Here is a 16695-nt window from a genome sequence, read left to right as displayed (position 1 = left end):
TTTTAATAAAATTCGGAGAAAGATTTTAGAAATTTTCACCAAGCACAAACCCATCAATCAACCATAAATGAAATACACCAAGGTCAGATAAAGACAAAACAAAAATGTTCATGTTCAATGAATTAGTTAAACCCACTAAATGTTCTGATTTAACCTTAAAATTAACTTTAGACAAAGTCTTAATTAGATAGAAAATATTTCTTATATCCTAAATATTGTTTACTTGGCACAGGTGGTTGAAAATTATAGACATAAAGTACTTCTACAACGTCTTCATCTGCGATGAAGCGCCATTCACTGCACCTGTGCTGAATATATTGATATAGTTGGAACTGGTTTAGTAGTGAAAATTACATCAAAGTAAGTTAACAGTGTAGCTTGATAATTCCGTATTTATTGCCTTTTTTTAGAATTAACATCAATTTATATTTTCTAATTTAAATGAACTATAAGCTATGTTTGCACGAATATGATTGTACACAGTTATCTGTAGATAACTAATTTTTAATACTCACTAGGGGAATATTCTAATAATAAATGTAGTAAATTTTGCATTGAGGAAACTAAATAAAAATATGCAAGCGCTAGTTTTTATCCTTTCGTATTCTCCAAATATTCCCACACTCGCATGTAATCAATCTCTTAGATTCTCAAAATGCTGTTATTGTATATTTTACAGTAGTTTGAACTAAATATGTATAAATCACGGACGTAAAAAGTCCCACTTGTTGTAGCAACAAAACTGCACGCAGTTTTAATCCCTATATTTTTTTTTTACAAAACTGAAAACAAAACATATTTTAAAAGGTTGTAAAACGCTAGTGTCTATTTACTGAGTAGAATAAATATGTATAAAAAACGAAACAATTTAATTTTTCATCCTTCAGGCTGGATTTCATTTTCAATAACTTTTTACGTATGTGGGTATGTGTATGAATAACCGTGATTTGCATGTTGACTTGTGATGATTGCGCTCTATTCGAAAATTGAATGTTTTCAGATTTCAAAGTACGATATGATGAAAACAACAGATTCAGAAAAAAATAAAAAATACTTTGATGATTTCGTAGTTAAGAACGACGTCATCATATAAAATTAAAGTGGAGAATACTAAATTGTTTTTTTATTATTGTAACATTTAATATTGTTTTAATTAATGATAATAATTAAATCTCAAATTTGAAATAAATTTGTTGCTTCATGATGCCAGTAAAGCTACCAAAATCTAAATGAATGACATCCAAAATTGTTCATCAGTATCGCCTTGTGTTATGTATACGTAGAAAGTCTGTATAAAAAGTGCGAAAATTAATTTTTACTACAACATAACAATTCTTTGTGTAATATTAAATTTTATGTTAAGATTCTTAGATCATAGATTTACATATTGGTTAATTTGTATTTTATTGCATTAATCGTGCTAAATTTATTTATTTGTACTTAAAAAAAATAATTTTGTCCCTCTTAATTGAATATCTTTCCTCAAATTAAGTAATTTACATTGTAAAAAGTGAAGAATTTTGTTTTTTCTTCTATAATTAAAATTCATCATTAAATAATTCATAGCTAGGAAACTATCCTGTCGTCTACCGGTAAGAAGAATTCGGATGAGACAGTCCCGTTGTTTTCAGAATTATTAATCTCTGGATTTAATTTTAATTCCAGCCAAACAAAATTAGTGACACAGAAGCAATTTTGCAAAGTATTCAAATTTGTCTTCTCTTAATAAAGATTGATGGGTGGAGTAATTAAAAATCAAGTTTTAGCAAAATTATATTTTTTTATAACGACAATTAATATTTATTATAAAAATCCCCCTGTGAAAAAAGTCAATTTTTTTTAGATCCATAGGTGACTGATTGATGATACAAATTCTAGAGAGTTGATTTCGTTAGAAACTTGAGGGTTATTGATATTGACATTTTTTATTGTCTGAAATACAATCAATTTCAAGTTTACTTTTATTTGTACTTTATACGGTTTAATATGTTTTGTTCGTTCTAGTAATTAAAATACAAAAGTATTTTTTTAAAGCACTAAAGCCAATTATGGTACAAATGTGTTATATTACAAATAAATCACTTAAAAAAGATTTCGTCTAAAAGCATCTAGGGCGTGTGGAAGCCTTTTTTAAATTGACTTTGTAATAACATACGTGTGCCATATAAAACTTTTTTGAGATTTTTTATTTTACATTTGGCCTAAATTGACATCTTTAATTATCTGTTTATTTTTAAAAAATAGTACCTTAACTATTAACGTCATAAATCCGATATGTATCAAATAACAAACAAGATTTTATAATCAACCAAGTGTGTTATTTGCGTGTCGGCCTTGTATCGTGTGTCGTTTAGTATACTTTTTGTGAACTAAAAGATTTTACTATAATTATTCAAAATCATAATGTTAAACTTGACGTGAGTAGCCTTCCGAGTTTGTCTTTTGTATAGAAACATGCGTAAACGGCTTTAAAACGGTCTAGACTGTTATCGTTGCTATCACAAATATGTAAACAATACGGATATGATCAAATCCCAATCAAATATAACAAAAAGTAATTATTAGCTAGTACCTTTCTTAATGTCGATGAAATCTTTCATGCTCGGAAGCACTTTCAAGGTATGTTCATAGAAGTAACTAAACCTGTCTTTTTTAAATATCAGTGAGGTAAAAAACTGACGAGTGATATCTTAGCTCACTCGTGACACTCGTGAGTTATACGATACTTTATTCATTTAAAATCGTCGTAGTTGTTGTTCAATTATTAAGCGGTGATAATACTATATTGGATAAATACACTAAATAAAATCACTTTTCAAATCCCAAAAACAATTTTTATCTCCTAAATTATACTGTCTATATTATGGCCTAATTTTATTTGCATAGTTATTATTTTATTATTCTTCATTACCATCTAAATTAATTCTAAGTTTGTGGAGATTGTAATGTAAAATTTTCGTAAAATAGTATTAAGCGAACTTTCTTGCGTAAGTTTTAGTTGATAAAATATTTGCGTTAAAACCGAAATCAAGTGCAAATAAGTCAAATAACATTCTAATAAAAAGAGAACTTCTCTAGTCGTTGTGGTTGTTTTATCTGCTGTGTTAATTAATAATGCTTTCTACAAAACTCATTTTAATTTGAATATTTTATAGAAGTTTTTCATTATGCAGTAAATTACTTAAAACTAAACCTAGACAAAAAATAAGAATAAAAATAAAAATGTTATAATAAGAAGCATACATAGTTCTGAAGTTTAAAACTATTTAGCGTCTACAAAATCGAGTTATAATTATGGCTAGATTAATATATGTCTCCAGAGAAAATTTCCACTATCTCTAGACTACAACTTTCAGATTTACCGAAAAACGTGGCAGAATTTCAAAATGTTAGCAAAATAAAGTTGTCTACAATAAAAAAAAAACATTAAGCGAAAATAAACTTTGAAATCGTTTAAGGTGTTTTTCAACATGTAAACAACAGAGTAGCCAAGGGATATTTTTATGAAATATTTTTCAGCTGAAAAATGCCCTGAATCTGGAATGAATGCAAATGTAGTGCAAGGAAGCATTGACAGCGATTACACGAAAGTATAAATTTACATAATATGTCTATTGAATCGATAAACAAATTTAAAAGTAGTCAAGAAAGCAAGATAAATCCGAAGTGATATTGTCGACTATTTCCAATGTATAAAATTGTTGGGCGTGCGCAAGGATGACACACGTCAAGGAATTGGACGCTGAGCGTCGGCACTGTAATTCTGCGTTACTCACTTGTTACTTCAGCGCGTTCCCTAGTTTGTGACGATTAGCGCGAAATATTTTCACTGAAAAATTCGTGCGTCTGAAAAAAAGTATTTTAAACGTAAGTAGCTTATGTGTAAAAATGCATGTAAAATTCTTGAATTACCTAAAGAATTCTTGAAAATGTACCTAAATGATAGCAAACAAAACAACAGTAAAACTTGCTTTTGTTTTTTCTATTTTGATATGTCAACCCCTAAAACCTCAAAAAAAAACAGGTTTTTTTAAATAAATTCTTTATAAAATTAAAACGCTGATGAAAGGCTAACTTTAATCAAACCAGTGGGCAACTCTACTAGCCATACAAATTTGATTAGATTGGATTTTAGCCTAGATTAGCTATTTGAATCCAAATTGGTACATCTAAACGAAAATTAAATTGCCAAAGTATGACAAATTGAAAATGACTAGTACATTTCCACTTGATAAATATCCTCTGATTTATGTGTCAAAGTGTAATTAATGAAACCTAAAACAACTTCAGTTATTGAGGATGATAATAATTCACTATATTATTTGACAAGAGTAACTGCCCACGTCTTGTTTTCTAGTGGCTTAAAAATATGTGATTATTTAGATATTGAAAAATGCAAATGTCTATAATTATAATACTGTTTAAAATAGTGTTGTGTGCATAATTTTAAATTAAGAATTGATTTTTTTGTAATCTTAGCTAAATAAAAAAAAGTCTAAATAAAAATTACAAAGCAAAATTAGCAATGAGTTCCAATGATATTTTAAACTAAAAACGATTGAATATACCTACTATGGATTTGATAAAAAATTAAACATCCTAAACTTAAACTCTGATTGTATCTTTTGTAGGTAATGAATAAAACAGGAACAATTCGTTATTGAAAACATAAAAAAATAAGACTAAAAAAGAAATTACTGAAAAAATATTTTGTAGGTATGCCCAAAGTAAGCATAAACATAAAAAGTACCCTCCTTATTTTTTATTTGTTTACTCATTTGCTTACTGCAAAAAATGATTAGATACTGTTGAGTTTTTATAGCTAAACATCCAAACAAGGCAAACTAAAAGTGTATATGATTTAATTCTTCATTCTGTAGGCATATATTACAGTGTAACAAGGCAAACTAAAAGTGTATATTTGATTTAATTCTGCATTCTGTGGTAATATTATTACAGTGTAACATTTCCTACTATTATTTGTTTAACTAATAAAATATCAGGAAAAACAAATAGGTACTACAGCACTAATTTTCCCACTAATTTTTGTGTCACTTTCATTATTGCCACAGTTAAATATAATATGTAAGTCGTATTTTCTTATCCTAACTAAACATTTGTTCTTATTCCCACCGTTTTAATCTATTTTATGCTCTTAAACTAATATAATACCTAATCTTTAAACCTTAATCCCACATGACTAACAAGTTTACGTTATAGCACCTACCGCATTAGCTTGAAATGAGAATCACCACCATTATTTAGAATTTTCTGTAATGTAGTTATCCTATAGTCAGCCCTTTATTTTAAATTTGCTTTAAAAGAAAGTAATATCCTAAGAAAACACTTACTAAAGTAAAAAAAGTAAAAAGTGTAACTATACAAACATTTGAATTTCGTGCTCGCGCACTGTAGTTTATGCTAAAATTATTATACTCCATTATTTCATAACACATTAGATTTAGTGTTTGTCTAATTTAACAAGCTGTAGCTTGTCTAGTGTGTCAATATTTAAAGTTGTAGTTCCATTAATTAAAATTAAAAACATAATTGCTCATTAAGTGGATTAGAATTTCAGAGAATTTTGCCAAAACGTAATAACTTTCACGATACATATCGAGTGTCTCAAAAAGGCCGGATAGGCGTGACATGAGACATAATATGTGGTCATACAAAGGTAGGTAACGATTTTATAATACTAGTAAAAAATGTTTTTTAAATAATTAAATAATCTGTTGCGTTATTCTCAGGGCTTAGTGCAAAAAATTTTCAGATTTTAACAAATTTTAAAATTGTTTGTTTTTTGAATGCAAAAAGCTTTAGTTTCTCATTATTGCGGCTAAATACAAGGTGTCTCAGAACTCGCGCCCTAGAGAAAAATGCCATGTGAGGTGAGATACCAAGAACATGGAAAACATGTTAAAAAATTCTATTTATAAATATTTCGAAGTTATGGGAGTTTAAATTTTGCATTTTGTCTCTATTTATTTCTGTCTGAAAAATAATTTATCAAGTTTTTTTGCTACAGGCTATTAGAAGAGAAATAAGGAAACTGTACCCTAAATTGTAACTATGCTTAACGTTATTTGTGGCTTTTATTGACAAAATTTTTGTACCTTTGCTAAATAATTGTAAAAAAAAAGATATACAAGATCATCAGTAACAATAAATTGACATAAAAAATGTCAAATGGCAGAAATAAATGTGAGTTTTTTTAAACATTTTTTTCCATGAATTTTATCTTACCTGAAATTTTTCTCTGGGGCCCGAGTACTGAAACACTCTGTATTTATTTAGAGTTGTTTTCTATATAGTAAAATAAAACTATTTTTGCTGTCGTATGAAGAGTTTATTTTTACCAGGAGTTTTCATGGACTTCATTTAAGAATGTCCAATAACTCAATTATTTTTATTTCTGTTCGATGTAATTCTTATTCAAGCATCTTTAATCTTGGCCAACATTTTCGACACAGGCCATATAATACTCAAGTGACTCCTGAAGAGACGAATAATATTAAATATATTTTCTCCCACCATTGATTAATTTATATTTTTCCTCCTTCAATTATTCTTATTTTTAGAATTCAATTATATTTCCGTCATAAAAAACAAAAAAAAAACATAAGGTTACAACTATGTTTAGATTCATATTAACAATAAATAACAGTAATGTTGTAACGTGGAAATAAACCGTACATTTTCTCTTAGCATTTACATTCGTTTTTATGACACAAAAGTGTTATTCTCGTGTGCTGCGCTCGTTAGATTTTCAAATATACACTTGTCAACCTGTCCTGTGTCTTTTCCACTCCCTTCTATTATAACATGACATTAACGAATAATGAGTAATGACAATCGATGTAGATTAACTCCGAAATGCATTATTTCTGAAAAAACTATTTCTGCCAATTTATGTGTGTATATCAATTTGTTCATAATTAGAGCTAGATTGAAGTTTTGATAAAAAAATAGTTTACAGAACAATAGTAACAATGTTTATAAATATGGGAACATTTGAAAGAAATCCCCAGATCTAAAGTTACACTAATAAAGTAACTGATTTGACATTTTTGGAATGCTAAAACCACGTTATCTATCTATCTGAAATCTATCTGAAATATTTTTAAAAACTCGAAATATTGTTTCTGCGCTTCTAAAAAAGAAGGTCTTAGCGTTGTTTGTTTGTAGGTGCTAGTGATTTGTGGCTTTCCTCATTCCATAAAATTCTTTATTACGTTAATAAAGAAACATAAATTTTACGTATACCAACTCTAGAAAGACTACATTATTTGTAGGTGTCTGTCCAATTCTGGATGTACGAGTAGTGTACAAGAACACCATATTCATTACCAAAACAATAAAAAATATTTACGTTAATTAATTGGAAGCTGAAAAGTCTCTTTGTCTCCTTGCTTAGTCAGTAATTTTCCTACTTCATATATATTTTATGTTTAAAAACCTCACAAATGTTTATTGCAATTTATTTCAAATTTCTCAGCACAAGATATTGGAGATTTTTTGTAATACGAGTAGTGTGATCATTGTGACATTGTGTACATATAATCATTTTTTTCTTGACAACGTAAATTATGATATTGTTGTATTTCAAATTCCATTAATTATATGGCCAGAAATAATTGCTGTTAATTGCGTTAAACTTAATTTTGTAAGCATGTACGAAAGCAAAAGTTACTTCAATGTTTACCACTTTCAGCATAATAAATAGGTACCCACATATTATTTTACAATAAGTGGTTTAATTAATTTTGCTTCATTATAGCGCTCATTAGTTACTCTATAGTAGAACCAGATAACTGGAAGAATAGTGAGTACAACTTACTAAAAATAAATACTTGTCTATTTATACCATAGAATTATTATCATAAAGTATAAAAAGGTCATGTTTAATTTTATAGAGGTAATAAAATTTCTAAATTAATTGGGGTTTACAAGAAACTGTAAAATGGCAATAACTTTGCGGAAACGTTGAAACCCAACAGTGTTTATTTATACTACTTGTCGCTGGACCAAATTTAAATTTGCTTTTGATTTAATTGTTACACAATTCTGTAATAACTATTTGGTTCGACATTTACACCCACGCATTGGCAGAAATACTAAACATTAATAATAAGAGAAACACGCGTAGCCTTTAGAGATATGTTGTGTAAATCAAATTCTTTTACTTGTATGAGAAAAGAAAAAGTCGGAGTCAGCAACATTTCGAACAATCTCAGACTTAAAATGTTCAAAAATAAATACATAAATGTCAATAACATAGGTATTCCAAAACGCTTTTCGAATATAAATCGTTGTTAACAACTTTACTGACACATTTCAGTATATAATTTCAATTTGCTCACACCTATAATATGCCACCAAATCATATACACCCCTAGAAATTATTATGTTCAAAAAAATACGTTGTACACAGGATATTGAGAGTAAATATTCTTAAAATTTAGAATTAAATCCAAGTCTGCAGAGATTACACAATAAACGATACAAGATGTGGAATTAAAGTAAATTTACACTTTGTTGATGCACAATTTATTACGTGAGGAAGGGAAATAACGTGTGTTCATTAAAAAAAAAACTCAAGAATGATTTAACAAATACTTTGCATGTCTTTGATTAATTCATTTATCCACTTGTCAAAATGACAGACAATTAAAAGTCATTAGTGGCCGTTACATAGGTATACATACGTTCGTCTACTGTGAGTTTTTTTTTAATGAACACACGTTACAAATAATAAACACATTTTTCACACATAGTATTTTACGTTAATGCTTTGTTTGTCGGTTTTGAATACATTTTATTGCATTACAAATATAAAAACGAAGCGAAAAAACAATAAGTATACTCTATTTCAGTTGATAGTAGAATTTGATAAACAGGGTTTTTAGAGGTTTTACCAAAGTTGTGTTGGACCCTTGTAGCCATGATTTTTTATTTTATTTTTTAAAGGTGGCAGTGCTGTATTTTCTGTCACATTGAAATTAAAGGTTATACAGGCTGCGCCAGAACTTCAGCCCCAGAGAAAAATTTCAAGTAATACCAGGAACATGAAAATAATGTTTAAAAAATTCTATCTGTTAAAAAATTTTGACATTTATTTTTTGATATTTGACATTTTTTATGTCTATTTAATGATACTGATGATCTTGTATATGGTTTTTTTTACAATTATTTAGTAAAGGTACAAAAATTTTGCCAATAAAATCCACAAATAACATTGAACAGACTTACAATTTAGGATACAGCTTCTTTGTTTCCTCTTCTAATAGACTGTAGCAAAAAAAACTTGGAAAATTATTTTTCCAACAGAAATAAATAAGTCAAAGTGCAAATTTTAAAATCTTATAACTTTGAAATTTTTATAGATATTTTTTTTTTAAACTTTTTTTCATGTTTCTGGTATCTTACCTTATATGGCATTTTTCTCTGGGGCGCCAGGTTGGTTCATCTTAATATATTAGTTAACAATCACAAATTTAATTTTGTGCTTCAGTGATAGGAGTTTGTGATACAATGTGTTTTGGCCTTTCTTTGGTTTTGAGCAAGAACGAATCTTGTTGGATACAATTTCCACATTCTACTGACGTTGTCTGCAGATGTTTCCACCTGAGTTGATTATGTCTGATAGATTTGTAATTACCTTTTATTAGTAAATTTAAAATAAAAGTATTTTTCTTATACCTTTAAGTTATTTAACCAAATACTATGCAAACACTCATGTTTTGTGTTGTTTTAAATACAGGTGCGCCAGAACTCGCGCCCCAAAAAAAAAAAAAAAATTCAAGTAAGATATGATACCAGGAACATGAAAAAAATGTTTAAAAAATTCTATATGTCAAAAAAATTTGACATTTATTTTTGACAGTTGACATTTTTTATGTCTATTTAATGACACTGATGATTTTGTATATGTTTTTTTCACGATTATTTAATAAAAGTACAAAAATTTTGCCAATAAAAGCCACAGATAAGATTATACAGAGATACAATTTAGGATACAGCTTCCTTGTTTCCTCTTCTAATAGTCTGTAGCAAAAAAACTTGGGAAATTATTTTTCCAACAGAAATAAATCGAGTCAAAGTGCAAAATTGAAACTCTCATAACTTCGAAATTTTTATAGATAATTATTTTTATATATTTTTTCCATTTTCCTGGTATCTTACCTTATATGGCATTTTTCTCTGGGGCGCGAGTTCTGGCGCACCCTGTATACAAATCGAATTGAATGTATTGTAGTCCTCTTGGTTTCCGTTAACGAGCACATTATAATCAATTTAAATAAATAAACTCAAGATTTACTAATTAAAACACCAGCTGTTCGTAGATTGTCAATAAATGTCAAAATGCTGTCAAAAGTGATCAGTGTATTTATCAAGGTTACTTCGTTGTGCATAAAAGTTGAGTACACTCACGTATTTTTTTTAGTATTTACGTATTTATTCAATAAACTATAACATTAGTTAGAAAAAATTAATGACCTCGTCAAAAAAAAACCTACAATCTATATAATAAGAGCGTATCTTCGGCCTGGAGCTAAATACAGTGATATTAATTTCTAACTCTGCTATCTGTTTGGAACTTGCAGCTCAAAGCTCGCATACGACAAAAATGTCTATCCTCAGGCAAAGCAAGTGTCGACAACATAACAATATCAACATTTATTGTGATTATTTTAGGAAAAGGAAAGGAAAACAAAGGCCGCAATTTTTCTATTTTAATTTTTACGTAATTCTAAGCTTTGCTTGTTCTTATTTCCGTATGATCAAGAAACAAGCTTCTTCATGATAATGGAATATCGGAAAATGAGGATTCCTTAAAATTATAATGTTTCAGCCCAAGTGTGTAGCTTAAGAAAATTTTGACCTTGAACTTCCATTTTATTTTTTAGTATCTAATTTTATGTAATTCTTTTATTAAAATACTATAAAGCGTTTAATTATTAAAAGAAAAATAATATTGCCTTTTTAATAATTCACAACGAAATGTACCTATTAGTGATAAGGTATCTAATAGTAATAAGCGATGAAATGAATAGATGATAAATTCTGTTCATCTGTGTATATTATTAGGAGATTAAAGTGGAAATATCTAGGCATATAACAGGTGAAGTATACGCAACTGTTTTCAACCTGAATAGAAGTTATAATTGCTGTGTGTGAAACCAATTTCATGTACTTGAATTAGATAGCTTACAATTAATTAATTTTCGCTTTAAACTAGCACAATTTATGTTAATTACAAACTTTATGAAGAAAAAGTTAGCTGAACAGCAATTATTTACACGAACCTTTCTTTACAATTTGTGTAAATCTACAAAAAGGTATTTTGTCCTGTTAATGAAAAATAATAGAGAATAAATGATGTTCTGGTTAGATGCAGATGTTATCGAATTATTTGTTTTCTATGCATGTCATAAAACGTTTAAATTAAAATGCGTTTGAAAAAAAGTTTTTGATCACTTAAAAATGCACATGCATGAACACACAGAAATTGTGTATTTCCATTGCGCCTTCGTGAAAAAATATCGTTTAAAAACAAATTATTGCAACGCATTATTTTTCATGCAAAGTACAAAGACCTATGATTAATGTCCGAAGTGACAAAGACGTTTTGACAACAAGAACGGTAAAATTGCCTACTTCCCTGTCATGAAAAAACCGTCAATCATAGGAGCTGCTTTCAAGGTTACGTCACTTATTATAATAAAAAAATCAATCAAATAGTAGAGGAGGGTGTCCTCTGAAACAGCTTTTGTTATAAACTAATTAAGCTTGTTTGGAAATTCAGTTTGAAAGAAAACAATTACGTTGTCTGGTTGAGAATATACAGCGATTAAACTTTGTAATTTAGCTTCACCGGTTCATCAGTTCGAAAATTCGGTTATAAATCTTGTAAAAGAGCAATCGCTCTTAGGCAGATTTTTTAAAGAGTCCCAGAAAAAGAAAAAAGAAAAATCGTTTTTCCTTTCTGAAATGATTTATATTTGTCGTACGCCGTATCCCTATATAATGGATTTCCATTTAGTGACATAATCTTTTTATATTATAAGGTGTTTGTTTGTTAAAATACAATTTTATGAACATTAAGACTTTTTATTCTAGAAATTATTATTGACATCACATCATTATTAAAGCAAAGCAAAAAAACAGTTTGCAAACTCATACCTAAACATATTTTTACATACAAAACTTTGACTAAACATAATATACAACAAAAAATTGAAAACTAATAACTATGTCGCAAGCATACTAAATTATATTAATAAAAACATTCAAGCTTCCGTCATAAAATTTTCTTTTGTAATTAACGCACTGGAATTAGACGCACAACCTGAGATATGTCAGTAAATTTCAGAAATTCCAGAACAAACGCAATTTTTGAACTGAAAAATTTATAGAATGGTTTTAATTTAGATTTTGATAGAAAACTTGTGTTTGAAAAAATATTATATTCAAGGTGAAATATTTAATGATTCTCTCCCAATCTATAATGTACGTTTGGTTAAAACAACCTAAAGATAATTAAGATACAGTGAAACACTTATCAATATGTATTTCGTCTATCTGAGTGAGTAAATTGTACACCAAAGGGTTACTAAAATGCGGTCGAGTGACAGGCTCTCTCCCTGAAGGACCTAAGTTAATGCTGGACTCAATTACAGTCCATTTTAGTGACAAGAATAAACCAGTGGATAGAAAAATAATGTGTCGATCTTGAAGTGAAGTGAATATTTTTCAAATACTTGACATACAAGAATCAGATTTCCTTATTTGTTTTGCAACTGCGACATCAAAAATTTCCATTCCTTAACATAAATTTACTTCCAGGCAATGATAAAATTAAGAAGCCTTACTATTTCAATGTGGTTGATTCAAACTAATAGAAATTAATGCCCACCAAACATTCTTTGACAACTATCTTAATTCTTCAGACTGGTCGCAATTCCTTTAGCAAGCTTGAAAACGTTTCATAAAGTGCTTAATTGATTTATAAATAGTGGCAAGAATCGTGACCTTCACTCAATTTGCTGATCTCAAAACGCCACTTCACAAGATTGATTGCATTTTTAAGTATTAGGTCAAAAAATGAAAAAAACGGTCATTATTAAAATAAAGATCACAGTGGCTGTATTCCATTCATTAGTGGCATTCTTGGCCAAAATTTGTTATAACAAACCTTCTTTGTAACTATGCAATACTAAATGGCCTTGTAATAAATAAAATCCATCAAACAATACAAAAGAAGAACAAAAGGATGAATTTAAATTACAGGTATAAGCGGAGAATGCAAAGCTTCGTTGTTTGTGAAATAGAATTATCTCAAAGAATAAAAATTTAGAGCAATGAATTAGTGTTTTATTAGTAAAAAATTCAATTTAAAATTTGACTTTTGGGAAAACCAAACTTTTATAAAAATACTATTCGTAATTAGATAGTAGAAATGAAGGACATTAGTATGTGCGTCAAGTTCTAGAGTTTGAGAACTTCGAAATTAAATAGAATTTCATCAACTTTTGATTTACTGAAGAGTATAATTACAGTTTCAGGACGATTTAAAAAACATATTACATATTATTTTTATTCTTATTAATTCTAAACAAGAATTGGAATACATATAAGTTTTTAATTTGGTTTGTCAAGAAAATGTTCATCGTCTCTAGGTATTCGAAAAACACCACCATTTTTTATCTAACATTAAAAATTAGTTTTTTTCAAATATTGTTTAATTTATATTTATTTCTAATAATTACCAAGATTACATCTAAATGAAACAGAATAAATTCCTTAGAACAAAAAAAATCTAAGTGCCTGTTTAAACGTTTAGATATTTATCTAATAATGTGGATCATTAACATCCTAAAATGTAATGTCTTAAAAGTCTTAAAAAGGATCCACTTTATATTAAAATTAAGCTAGTAACTGTTACCCATACAGCGTATCATATACGTTACTGTGGTGTGTATTTCTTCATGTATGTTGTAACTACGAGTATGAAATTAACCAAAGGTTAACAAGTATCGGGGGTTAATAGTTTTACTATGAATACTGCTTTGCATATGAATACTTTTTGTTAGATGGCTTACAGAAGATATAAAACCATTCAGATAAATGTTTTCCTTGTACAAAGAGTTCTACGATACCACATGCCGACATAATTAACAACAACACTACAACGCATATTGTAGTTGCAAGAAACTCACTTTATGTATATGTCGTAGGCTAATTGTAAATTTAGTCGTTTTATAAAACGCCGTCATTTGAAAAACGACTGGCCAAATTGTAAATGAATGAATAAATGCAGAGTTTTCACAATATGACGGAAAATTTTAGGCCTAATAAGTTTTTGTCTTATTGTAAAATGTTTTTAAATATTCTCCATTTAGAAAATCACTGGTTACGTCGTTTTGTAAAAGACTGAAAAATATTATTTTATAAGATACCAATTTCTATTGTAGTTAGACAATCTATTAAAAAAACAAAGTCAAATGTTAAACATTTTTAATGAATATAAAAAAAACATATTTCAAGAAAACAAATAAATTTTCTTAACAATTTCATCGTACATTTGGGGAATTAGAATTTGGGGCAGTATTGTCATTTTCATAATGTAAACTGTAAAACAACCCTTACATTAATAACCTCATTTTTTACTCTTATCGTTTTGACTTACCTATTTACTTTCAAAAATAGCGTCACCAACAGAAAAGATTAATGGTCAAAACTCAGTCATGATGACAGTAAAAGGTAGTTTACAGTGAACTTTTTGAAGTGACAGAAAAATACTGCCCGAAATTTTAATTCCGCAACTGTACTTTATAACTTATTAGGCTTTATTATTTCATACTGCAAAGGTGCACTTTCATTTAATTACACCTAATCGGCTACTAGGTATATTGATTTATTAGAAAGTTACATATTCTAAACAACTTATAAATCTTTATTGGGCAACCCTCCTAGTATATTATGTATGTTATTTTATTATTATGTATACAATATACTAGTTTGAGGGAGGGAGTAATTTTTAAAGTTCTTAGTGTCATCCAATTTATTAAAAAGTTATCCAATAGTAAAACTGTACAAATAAAAAAATAAATTATACAAAAGCGTCTAACAGTTACAAGTGGAAATATTCATTAATTTTTTTTTAATTAAAATTTTAAACATATATATTACCGCTACTGTATCATGTCTATCGCTCTGTTCAAACAACAACGTTTATAATATTTTTGATACATGCAAACACCATGTGGTGTGTATAAATAAATATATACACAGATGATAACATCATGGTGTACCTTATTTGGACAACAACCTGCAAATTTTGTTTTGTTTCTAAGTGGCAGATTTATGTAAATGCAGGGTCTGTGAAAAGGTAAATCATTTCATGGGCACGTAACTTTATTAAATACATATTTACACATTCATTTTTCAAGTTTACATTTTTAAATTAAATCCGAATAACGTGGCACAACTCATACCGACATAACGGGCAAGTGTACGTTGAATAAGTAAAACAAAAAGATAATAATGAATTAAAAAGTTAATTAAGGTTAAGTTAATAACTTTATAAAAAATATTAACGCAACTGTCACTATTCGGAATTACAATTAATTAAATTTCCAACAAGCTGACACTTTGTATTTTATTAATAAGAAGTGTTTTTTTTTTGTTTTTTGACCATTTTATAGTTACAAGTAAAGACATCTACAACTTGTATTGGTATCAACGACAAAGACTCCTTCAGAGTTACATTTTCTTTTTATATTTTAAATGAAACATAACTTAGTCTCAAGATCTGAAAATATTTTGTGTATTTTATCTTGAAGCATCTACACGAGTACCGAGTATGTACTTACAAGAAAAATGTTATTAAATTCTTACTACACATCTAGAAACCCTTTATTATCATATATACTATCATAGACTCTAGAACAAGTAAATTGAGTTTTAGATAAATTTCTTATTAAGTTTGTGCTAAAAAATACATGAAACAACAAACTTAAAAAAACTTCAACAGCCATTTTGTTGATGCAACATTGAATTTAAGCTCAATGCTTAGTTTTTAAAACAACAATCCTCAATGAATAGATATGAGAATATAAATATATAGCAAACACTGAATCATAAGTCAATTAATTTATATTATGCATAATGGCGTGCTGCCACAATTTTAAGAAGAAGATGTCTACTGAATACTGATGATATATTATATTTCAAAAATAAAAATGAAAGGAGTTTGGTATTTTCAGAAAATTTACGACAAATGTTCAGTTTTGCAAAGATACCAAAATAGAACAAAATATTTGCGCCTCCGTTCGTTCCGAAGAATTGATACGAAAAAGACAAACAAAAATTTTAGCTAGTTTAACAGCTCCAGACATTACACAGCATACAAATTGAGTCAAAAATTGAACATCGAAATTTGCAGTTGAATTCAATGTTTATATAAGAAATGAAACTTTTTAAGTTAATTTTGCTAAAAATAAATTAATAATGACAATGACTCGTCAGTGATTTTTTTTAACGAGAAACGTATTTAAATAGGTAAAGACTGTAAAATTAATTTTAATCTTCTTTTAAAGCATTAAAAAGTTAAAAGTGGAATACAGCGTTAACTCTGTGTTAATTGCATCATTTACATAATTACGAAACTGGCAGAGTATTCTTTACCAT

General features: G+C 28.1%; 1 protein-coding gene across 1 annotated transcript in view; it reads left to right on the top strand.

Moving 5' to 3' along the window:
• The first annotated feature begins 2548 nt into the window (after nucleotides 1-2548).
• LOC123014643 (adrenocorticotropic hormone receptor-like) overlaps nucleotides 2549-16695 on the top strand; it is a 29896-nt gene continuing 15749 nt past the window's right edge. The window contains 1 exon segment of the mRNA XM_044413853.1: nucleotides 2549-2619. Within this exon segment, the coding sequence (XP_044269788.1) occupies nucleotides 2581-2619 (39 nt within the window). The 5' untranslated portion in view covers nucleotides 2549-2580.

Source organism: Tribolium madens, unplaced genomic scaffold (genome assembly GCF_015345945.1).
Source record: "Tribolium madens isolate multiple individuals breed KSU strain unplaced genomic scaffold, Tmad_KSU_1.1 Scaffold_97;HRSCAF=244;Tcas5.2_LG3a, whole genome shotgun sequence".
In the NCBI taxonomy this organism is placed as follows: Eukaryota; Metazoa; Arthropoda; class Insecta; order Coleoptera; family Tenebrionidae; genus Tribolium; species Tribolium madens.
Note: the sequence above shows the minus strand (reverse complement) of the source record. Positions and strands in the feature narration are given on the sequence as shown.